General features: G+C 41.5%; 1 protein-coding gene across 1 annotated transcript; it reads left to right on the top strand.

The window, feature by feature from the left end:
- Positions 1–1,810: 1,810 nt before the first annotated feature.
- LOC116641761 (synapse differentiation-inducing gene protein 1-like) lies at positions 1,811–4,018 on the top strand. Its single transcript, XM_032419677.1, has one exon. The coding sequence runs from the start codon at positions 1,898–1,900 to the stop codon at positions 2,471–2,473; it is 576 nt and encodes a 191-aa protein (XP_032275568.1). The 5' UTR covers positions 1,811–1,897; the 3' UTR covers positions 2,474–4,018.
- Positions 4,019–11,063: the final 7,045 nt, after the last annotated feature.

Raw genomic sequence — 11,063 nt, 5'->3', positions numbered from 1 at the left:
CCAGGTCCATCCATGTTGTCATCATAAATGGCAAGATCTCATTCTTCTTATGGCTGAGTAATATTCCATTATATATGTGTATACACACATACACATACATATATACGCACATACACATATATATACATATAACACATCCTTATACATTCATCTATTGATGAACACTTGGGTTGCTTCAATTCTTGGCTATTGTAAATAATGTTGCAATAAACATAGGGGTGCAGGGGCGCCTGGGTGGCTCAGATGGTTAAGCGTCTGCCTTCGGCTCAGGTCATGATCCCAGGGTCCTGGGATCGAGTCCCACATCGGGCTCCCTGCTAGGCAGGGAGCCTGCTTCTCCCTCTGCCTCTACCTCTCTCTCTCTCTCTGACTTTCATGAATAAATAGATAAAACATTTAAAAAAAAAAACATAGGGGTGCATATACCTTTTCAAATTAGTGTTTTCATTTTCTTTGGGTAAATACCCAGTAGTATTTGGCATTTGGATCATATGGTATTTTTATCTTTAATTTTTTGAGGAACTGCCATACTGTTTTCCATGTGGCTGTACCAATTTACATTCCCACCAACAGTGCATGAGGCTTTATTTTTCTCCACATCCTCACCAACACTTGTTATTACTTATCTTTTTGATACTAGCTATTCTGACTGGTATGAGATGATATGTTACCATAGTTTTGATTTACATTTCCCTGATGATGAGTGATGTTGATCATCTTTCATGTGTCTGTTTGCCATCTGTATGTCTTTTTTAGAAAAATGTCTGTTTAGGTCCTCTGCCCATTTTTTAATCAGATTGTTGGTTTTTTTTTAATTTTGTTTTGTTTTGTTTGGTGTTGCGTTGTGTAAGTTCTTCATATATTTTGGATATTAACCTCTTATCAGATATATATTTTTATCAGATATATCATTTGCAAATATCTTCTCCCATTCAGTAGATTGTCTTTTTATTTGTTGGTGGTGTCCTTTGCTGTGCAAGGAAATGCATTATCTCTAAAATCTTAATCTTTGGTATCTTTTTCTTTCCCTCCTTTTTTTTTTTTTTTTGAACATTCAAAACCCTAGAAAGGAACGTGATCTAGGGAGAAACAATTTAGAGGGCTTTTTAATTGTATCCCATATATGTGGATTTTTCTCTAAGTTGAGTACGATTAAGGCAGGGGAACTTCTAGTTCAATTCCTGGGACCATGTTGGAAGGCCAGTAGGCGTGTGTGAGCATTGAGCTAATGTTAATACATACATTAGAATGTACATGTGAGTGTTTCCTTAGTTTGGAAATTTTGTCTATATACAGAACTAATGGCGTGGGTTTTCTTGTCATTTATCTTCTAAATCTGTGTGGGACATTATTTTAAACCTTTTCTTCCTTGGGTGTATGTTTTCTGCTCAAATGAATAGCCATGGAGCCGGGAAGAGTTGATCCCCATTGCAGATTTACAGCCTTATTTTCCCTGTGGACTGGCCCAATGCTAATGTAATTGGATTTACCCATGATTTCAAGATGTTTATTGGCAATCACAGGTTTCTCTAGAGCTACAGTGGTTCCAATTTCTGCAGAGTCTCCTTTATTTGGAAGCAAAGACTTTATAGGGATGTGAGTAATCAATTTCTGGCTTTCTCTGACTGGCTGCCCTGATAGAGCCTTTTAAAAATTGGTAGAATAGGTAGGACTAGAATATCATCTGACAACCCACCCCCCTCCAGCTTCTGTGCATATCAGCTGACTAGTACACGCTGAAACAGCAAGGGTCTGGGTGATTAGATTTTTTTTCAGGTGTGATTTTCTTGTCTCATCTCTGTTTCCTCCTCCTCCAGGAGAAATGGGTCCTATGAGGCAAGTGTGACCTTGGAGTGTGGCCCGCCAGCCTGACGCCCAGTCAGGGAGGGAGAGAACCATGGATGGCATAATTGAACAGAAGAGCATGCTGGTGCACAGTAAAATCAGTGATGCTGGCAAGAGGAATGGCTTAATTAACACAAGAAACTTCATGGCCGAGAACAGAGATGGCCTGGTGTCCGTTTACCCAGCGCCACAGTACCAGAGCTGCCGGGTGGTGGGCAGCGCGGCACCAGCCAGCCTGGATGGCAGCAGGAATGAGCCAGTCCAGCAACTGCTGGACCCCAACACACTTCAGCAGTCTGTGGAGTCCCATTTCCGACCCAACATCATTCTCTACTCGGAGGGTGTGCTGCGCTCTTGGGGGGATGGCGTGGCTGCCGACTGTTGTGAGACCACCTTCATTGAGGACCGGTCACCCACCAAAGAGAGTCTGGAGTACCCCGATGGGAAGTTCATCGACCTCTCGGCTGATGACATCAAGATCCACACCCTCTCCTATGACGTGGAGGAGGAGGAGGAATTCCAGGAGCTGGAGGTCAGAGGATGTATTTATCATGAGCCTTTGAGAACGGGACATGGGGATTGGGTGGGGACTCATGAGTGTCTGGCAAAAGTTAGGGAATGCAACTAGTGTGCAAAAATGCAGAGAAACTGAAACATTGTTAAATATCCATTGAAAATGAAGTGGAGAAAGACTAGGTGACCAACACCCAGTAGGGGCTTCAGCAGGGATGCTGGCAGAGATGACCCAAGGTAATGGCCATGAGAATGGGGCTACTGGTGGACTAAAGGGTTGCCAGCACCAGAAGTCAGTTGGGGATTCCTGCTGACACCCCCCACTTGGGACAGAGGGGTCATTGGCAAAAGTGATCAAGGTGAGAGAGGGACACAGGGTCCTAGGGCCACATGAGGCTAGAAAGACATGTGTGGGGACAATTTGAGAAGAGTTTTTGCTGTCACAAGCAGTTTCCTTAATTTGGCATTTCAAAGTTTCTACTAAGGGATCCTTGGTATAGCTAAATCTGCTGGAAAAAATAGTAGGAATGCTAGCCTAAAGGGAAGATGAGTTGAGTTGTTTCAAGAGTCACTTCTTCAGTACACTGGGGGGCAAGTAAGGGCATTTGTATTACATGCTTTGAAACGTGCACTTTGGACATGCAGCCAAGGAAACCAGAAGCATCAGGCCTGGAGGTGCAATGAGAACCAGAAGCAGCTGGAAAGAGATGGTTTTAATTAGAAAGGAAATTCAGAAATGGGAAATGTTTTGTAGCGATTCCTGTGAATGGAACCCATGAAAACCAACTGGCAGGGAGTCCAGAGAAGTCAAGTTATAGGAAAGGCCATCAGAGTAGACCTTCACATCTTCTGGTGACACCTGTTAAGGGGAACAGGCTCTGGCAATGCCAAAGTTTTTAGAAAGCTGTAAGAAGTACTTTGGCTTCCATTCACAAGGCTCTGTCATGTGTCCATTCTTTTCCAAGGCCTGAGGGTATTGCTAAATGCAGAAATATAAATGTCGCTTGACCTGCATGAAGTTCAGAAAGCAAATATACAAAAATGCACTTTTCACAAAACACAGGAGTTATGATGGTAGAGTACCAATCCTGCTCTGAGAGCATGCAAAGGATTAGGAGATGGGACTCCAAGTATAATGTGAGGGGTCAGGAGTCATCACAGAGGAAGCACCCCCTGCACTACATCTTGAGGAGGAGAACGAGACTATGAACAAAAAGGCTCATGGGGAGGTGGTGGGAGAACCCTGGTCCAAGGGGACAGCATGAGCAGAAAAAGCACAGAGGCATCCAACCTAGGATGCAGAGAACAGTAACTGATTACAGTTGCTAAGACTTATGGATCATGGAAGTTGGGAGACAGGACCATAACTGAGGACCATACCAGCCTTCGAAGGGAGGCTGGAATTTAGGCGAGGCCACAGACCCAGATGCCTACAAGAGGAAGGACAGGTAACAACATCAAGAAGGAACCCTATATTGAGGGGAGTGGCCTGAGACTAGAGAGTCCAGGCCCACCCTCAGCTATAGGGATGCTGCTTGCTGCACCTCATAGGCCACACTGCGAGGCACCTTGATGGGTGTCATGGGTGTGGAAACCCTCAGGGGTTTCAGGCAGGAAGGCTGGGGTCAGATTCGAGTTTTCGGAAGCTGCTATGGCTGCAAAGTGGGACAGTGGGACAGAGTGGGGAGATGGGGGAGGGGGAAGGGCATGGGGCTAGGACCAAACTAGATTCACAGAACCTATTGGGACCTGTCATAAGAGATGATGAGAGAATCAGGACAGCATTAGAAGTGAAGAAATACTTAAGAAGTGAAGTTTGCCATTGTTCAGAGATGATGGGAAGGAAGGGGTCAGGCCTGCCCTGTGCAAAGATGTCCCTAAGCTTCCAAATGGTCAAGCTGGTCAGCAGAGGATTTTCAGCTTTGTTAGGAATATTTGGAAAATAAGCTCCAATATATAATATCTATCAGAATTTAAAAGTTTGGGATAATTACTAGACTGAAAATGTAAAAGAAATTCGTGAAAGTTTCCATCATCACTTTGTCACTTGTGTGGGCTTCATCCTCCCTCCCTCTCCTTATATCCATTGACTTAAAGTCCATATCCTTGAATAACTACATTCCACCAGGGTAGGTGAGGATGAACAGGTGAATAACACATCTTCTCAGTCCTTAGTCTACTTCTGTTCTATGACTTCATAATGAAATACACTGAAAGGAATCGTATTCCTTTTTCTTTAAGACTTGCATGGGCTTCAGATTGAGCTTGCAAATAAATACAGCCATTATTTAAATGCAAATGTTCTTTTCATAATATGTCTTAATCTACATTTTTGGCAGTCGATTACTGAATCCATTTTTTTGCAACAGTTTTCACACAATGACCTCAGCCAATAGATGTGGCTTTTGGAACTCTGCAGAGGACCAGAACCCACTTAGAGACAGTCTTTTAAATTAAATGCTAGGAGGTGGGCGGCTGGCACAACAGACTTTTCTACCAGGTCAGTCCAAGGCTTTGACAGGTAGTGCAGGTTTCTGGGGAAGTGAGCTCTGCCACCCAGTTTGTTTCCCTGTCCTGGCAACAGTAGCAATAGCCCATCAGAAACAGTTAACTTTAATGATACAGCAGCTGGAATTTTTACTTGTGATTATAGTGCCTATTGTGTAGTAACATGTTTATAGTCACCTCTGATGGCAGTAAGGTGGAACATGCTGGCATTTATACCTTAGTCAGAAAGGGCACACCCAATGACATCGGTGGAACAAGTTGTTTAAAAGTTGGGCTGCCTCATTTGCAACAACGTGGATGGAACTGGAGGGTGTTGTGCTGAGCGAAATAAGTCAAACAAAGACATGTATCATATGACCTCACTGATATGAGGAATTCTTAATCTCAAGAAACAAACTGAGGGTTGCTGGAGTGGTGGGGGGTGGGAGGGATGGGGTGTCTGGGTGATAGACATTGGGGAGGGTATGTGCTATGGTGAGCGCTGTGAATTGTGTAACACTGTTGAATCACAGATGTGTACCTCTGAAACAAATAGTACATTATATGTTAAAAAAAAAAAAAGAAGAAGAAGATAGCAGGAAGGGAAGAATGAAGGGGGAGAAATCGGAGGGGGAGACGAACCATGAGAGATGATGGATTCTGAAAAAAAAATGAGGGTTCTAGAGGGGAGGGGGTGGGAGGATGGGTTTGCCTGGTGATGGGTATTAAAGAGGGCACGTTCTGCATGGAGCACTGGGTGTTATATGCAAACAATGAATCACGGAACACTACATCAAAAACTAATGATGTAATGTATGGTGATTAACATAACAATAAAAAAGATATGCACATTAAAAAAAAAAAAGTTGGGCTGCCTCATATGAGACTTTCTGGTTGGCAAACCCAGACTAAGAAATGGCTCTTCGCACAGGTCTGGGGGAAGGAATCAAGACACAGTGTGGCGACTGTCACTCCTTCAGTGCTGTTTAGTACAGCCATGGAGGAGTCCAGGGAGTCATCCAAAGTGGTTGGCATGGCCCATTAGGAACTCTGTAAAAACAAGGTATTTTCTTAGCAACATTCTTATGGTGGAGACATGGCAGTCTTTATGAAGAAAAACTAATGAGTAGCTAGAAGAGTCAGTGTGCATGCAGCAACTGTTCTAAGATTTATTGTTTTTCTATTCCATGAAATAATAAAGGGGCATGTATCAGTTAGCATTTGCTGCATAACAAATACCCTAAAACTTAATGGCTTAACACAGCTATTTATTTTGGTCATGATTCTCAGCGTCAACCACCAGAATGGGTGTCTGCTGGATGGTTCTTGCTCTGCTAGTCTCACTCGGGTTCCCTCACTAGTCTGTAGGGGCTGCTGCTCAGCTACACAGCTGTGCCTGAGAATGCTGTCTGGCCATTGGCTGAGATGACGAGGTGACTGGACCTCATGTCTCTAATCATCCAGCAGGTCACTCCATCACATGGCAGTCATGCTAGAGATTCCCGGAGCAGCAAGAGAGGGTGAGTCCCAGCATACGAGACCTTTCCAAGTCTTTGCTTGTGTTATGCATGTTATTGTCTTATTGGCCAAAGAAAGATACATGACTAAGCCCAAAGCCAGTGTGGGAGGGACTTTTTAGGATGACAGTATAGGAAAGTGCCAACAAATTGGGTACCAATTATTGTAGTCTGTAGTCTACCACAGAGCAAAAATGTTTGGCCTATTTGACATATATTTTTTTAAGATCATCTAATTGAACAGAGTGACAACAGCTGTAGTTATTTTGTGACTTAAACAGAAAACACAGTAGATATTGATCTGGAGCTCTTCCCAGAAGGCAGTATTACTTCAGACAAAACAACAACAAAAAATAAGAATTTAACTTCTGGGAATTCTATAACTTCACTTGGTCTATAGCAAATTGATACTGTTACCTAAAAATTGCAATTTTCAGAAAGCCATTGTGCTGGTGAAAAGCAGGGGTCCTTGTCACTAGAGTTCCTGTGTACCAGGCAACCTGCCTCTTACCTGTCCCCTTATCACTCTACCTGGAGAGGTTCATCTCTGGCATTTATAATGAAGACATCTCCAATCCAGAGAGGTTTGCTCACCTGATGCACATTTCTGCAAGAACATGTGGAGTTTTGGGGTAGCCCTCAAGGTTGTATTAATATGAGTAGGTTCTGTAGCTAATTTCAAGAATCTTTATGGAAAGGCCTCAGAAATTGAGGTTTGCCCTGCTCTACCCAAGAGGAAGCTGCTACTCCTGGTGAATTGTTGGGGCTCTAAATCAGATAGGGAGATCTCAGGGGGCCTCTGAGGGATTGCGGGAATGCAGAGGTGGCTGCTCATCATATGGTGTCACTGCACTCAGTGTGACCAGACAGGCCTCCCTGGGGCGGGGGGGGGGGGGGGACACTCAGGCCACTCTGGGTGCACGATTTGGGGCCTGGTGCTCCACAGCCCCAGGGCCTCCTCCCTGATATTTGACCACTGCTTCATCCAGTGCCCAGTCCACAGCTAAAACTTCAGCTTTCAGGAACACCAACAGCAGGAAACCACTTCTCCTTTTCACACAGAAAAACTCAAACAGAGATTTCAGGCTCTGGTAATAAAGCAGTTCTATGAAATAGAAAAATTGAGTTTAAAGCTATGAAATAAAGTAAGCAAAGTTCATGGTTAGAGAGGCCTAACAGCCCTCCTGCTGTTAGAGATGCTTATCAAATGTTGAAAGGCCAATTATTACCCATTTATTTGTAATAGTGCCACCCTTCAGGATCCTAGAGCACATGGAATGTCATCACTTAGAAACAATGCCCAAGGTGGTAGGGGAGCATTTTCTTCACCACAGGAAGGAAGGGGAAGGTAGGACCTGCTGATGGAGCATCTGTCTGTGCCAGGCCCTTCGTGCACCCTCTGTCATGTAACCACATGGCAGCGCTGGGCCACAGGTGCTGATCCTGCCTCACCCTGTGCACAAGGACACTGAAACTTGGGAGGTGTCCAAGGTCACACAGTTGGCTGTGCTGGCAGCTCTTGGAACTGAGACATGCTGACTTCAGACTCTTGCCTCCTAATGGTGATGCTGTTAAAAAAAAAAAAAAAAAAGTATGTGTTACAGTAAACTGCTGTTTCAGAGTCCACAGGTAAAGCACAAGGAGGCAGAGCTGGGGTGGTCACAGACCACTTCCTCACTGCTGTGAGCCTGCAACTGGGTCTTCCCAAGACCAGGAGTCTGCCCTCCTATTACACACTTGAAGCCTGTCATAACAGACAGAATTTCACAATTGTGGTATAACGCTGACATGTGCCCCTTTCATAAATAATGAGCAAAGAGGGAGGACTCAACAAACACTTGAAGAAAATTCAAAAGCATGAATGAGACAAAACAACAACAATAGAAAAGTTGACCCAGAGGAAACAGAAATAATTCAGAAAATAATCGACAATATTATAAAAAATATTTTAGTCTCCCTTTGAGAGATTTGGGGCAGGAGGATTTGGGGTTTGATTTTCTTTGTTTGCCTCATTGCACTGGCTAGAACCTCAAATATGATGTTGAAGGGAAATGGTGAGCAGGAGGCATCCTTGCCTTGCTCCTGATCTTAGGAAAGCACTCAGACTTTCCTGATGAAGGATATTGTTGCTCATGCTCTTAATCAAAGGTAGGAAGTTCCCTTCACAGCTAGGGATGTGAAGAGAGCTTACCTCTTAAGGGAAGGGCAACAAAGTCACAACTTTGTTGAACAATTTGGTCTTTTTTTCATAAAAAATAGTTGTTTAATTTTGACAAATGCTTTTTCTCTATTTGGATTATCATGTGGGGGCTTTTTCTTTTGTCCCTTATTCTATTAATATGATCTATTACATTACTGATTTTCAGATATTAAAGTCTCCTTACTTTGGAGGATAAATCGCCCTTGGTCATAATATGTACTCCTGTTTAAATATTGCTGAATTTTATTTACTAATAATTTGTTAAGAATTTTTATATTTGTGTCCATGAGTGAAATTAGTCTGTGGTTCTTTTCTTGTAATATCTCTTCCTGGCTTTTGTATCAGGGTAATACTGGCCTTATAGAATGAGTTAGAAAGGGTTCCCTTTTCTGTTTTCTGAAAGATTCTGCATAGTATTGTTTTTGTTTTTAACATTTATTAGAAGTCATCAGTGAAGACATCTGGCCTTGGCTATTCTTTGTGGGAAGAGTTTTGATTACGGATCTGATCTGATTTCTTTATTATTTTAAGTCTATTGTTTTAAAGAAAATCTTAAGATTTTCCTTTCTTCTTGACTCAAGTTTATTAATTTGTGTCATTCTAGGAATTTTTTCATTTTATTCAAATTATATAATTTACTGGCATACAGTTGTTTTATAATATTCCATTTAAATCTTTTTACTTTCTGTATGGTTGGTGTTGTCTCTTCTTTCGTGCCTACTTTTGGTAATTCAAGGTTTTCTGTTTCTTCTTTGGTCAGTCTAGCCGAAGGTTTATAAATTTTGTTGATCTTTTCAAGTAGCTGACTTCTGATTCCATTGATTGTTCTCTTGCTTTTCGGTTTTCCATTTCATTGATTTTCACTCAGATATTTATGATACCCTTCTCTCTGTTTCCTTTTGGTTAAATTTGCCTTTTTTTTAGTTTCTTTACATGAGGCTTAGTTACTGATTTGAGATTTTTTTTCCCTTCATAATATATATTTCTTAAGCTATAACTTTCTCTCAAACACTGTTTCAAATACAAATTTTGATATGTTGTTTTCATTTTTAATATAATTCAAAATATTTTCTAATATCCATTGTGATTTCTTATTTTACTAATGGGTTATTTATAAAAGTATTGTTTAATTTTTCAAATATCCTTAAGTGTCCCAATGTTTTTTATTATTTACTCATTTAATTTCATGTGGTTGAAGAACATAGTTTGTATAATTTCTCTCTTAAATTTATTGAGACTTGATATGGGGCCTAGCATATAATATGTTCCGGGAAATGTGCTATGCACACTTGGGAGAGAATGTGTATTTTGTCATTGTGTGCAATATTCTATAAATGTTTGTTAGGTCAAGCTAGCTGATGATGTTGTTCATGTCTTTTGTCCTTGCTGTTTATCTGACTAATCCATTAATTTTGTCAGTGTGTGCTTTATGTATTCTGGGGCCCCATTGGTAGTGCATGCACATTTATTATTTTTTTAAAGATTTATTAATTTATTTTAGAAGGAGAAAGAAAGAGAGAGCAGGGGGGAGGGCAGAGGGAGAGAATCTTCAAGCAGACTCCCTGCTGAGTGTGGAGCCCAACACAGGACTCGATCTCATGATCCATGAGGTCACGACCTCAGCTGAAACCAAGAGTCAGACGCTTAACTTACTGAGCCACCCAGGTGCCCCTATTATTATTATTGTATCTTGCTGAAGTATTGACCATTTTATCATCATAAAATGTTCCTCTTTATGTCTAATAATATTTCTTGTCTTCAGGTCTATTTTGTGTGACATTAATATAGCCACTCCCACTTCCTTATTACTACTGTTTGTGTGATACATCTTTTTCCATCTTTTTGCTTAGAATTAATTTTTGTCTCAGGATTTAAAGTATATCTCTTAAAGGAAGCATGTAGTTGATCTTGGTTTTTTTTTTTTTTCTTTTTTTATTGTCTTACAGTCTGTCAATTGATTGGAATATTTAGTCCATTTGCATGAAATGTAATTTTTATAGGATTGGGTTTCTGTCTGCCATTTTGATTGTTGTTTTCCACTTGTTTCTTGGTTTTGTTGTTGTTTTCTTTTTTCCTCTTCCTGACTTTTTGGTGTTAGCCACCATGTCAGCCAGGGATGTGAAGAGAGCTTATTAGTTTTCATTTTCAGGAGCTCCCTGTTAAATTCTTGGGTTGTCCTCCAATCTGCCATTTGACCCAACCAGGACTATAGCCATAGGTTGGGAGAGCTTTAGGCTTTTCTCATTCATAGCTGGGAATGGATTTTCCACTCTACTTCCAATCAATAAAGCCCCTTCCAACAATGAAGTGACTAGTTCCCTTGGCTAGTCCCACCCTAGCAGAAATACTGCATGGGCCAAGCATAGACCCCCACTATAATTACTCAGATTTCAGCAGTGGTTGGTAAGTAAATACTTTTCAAATACTATTGGCCTTTGGTCAATGTTGAGAGCCTTTATAAAACTGTATTGACAATTTTTTTTCCAGTTGTTTCTGGAAGA

This window comes from Phoca vitulina, unplaced genomic scaffold (genome assembly GCF_004348235.1).
Source record: "Phoca vitulina isolate PV1807 unplaced genomic scaffold, GSC_HSeal_1.0 scaffold22, whole genome shotgun sequence".
In the NCBI taxonomy this organism is placed as follows: Eukaryota; Metazoa; Chordata; class Mammalia; order Carnivora; family Phocidae; genus Phoca; species Phoca vitulina.
This window is presented reverse-complemented; position numbering and strand designations above follow the sequence as displayed.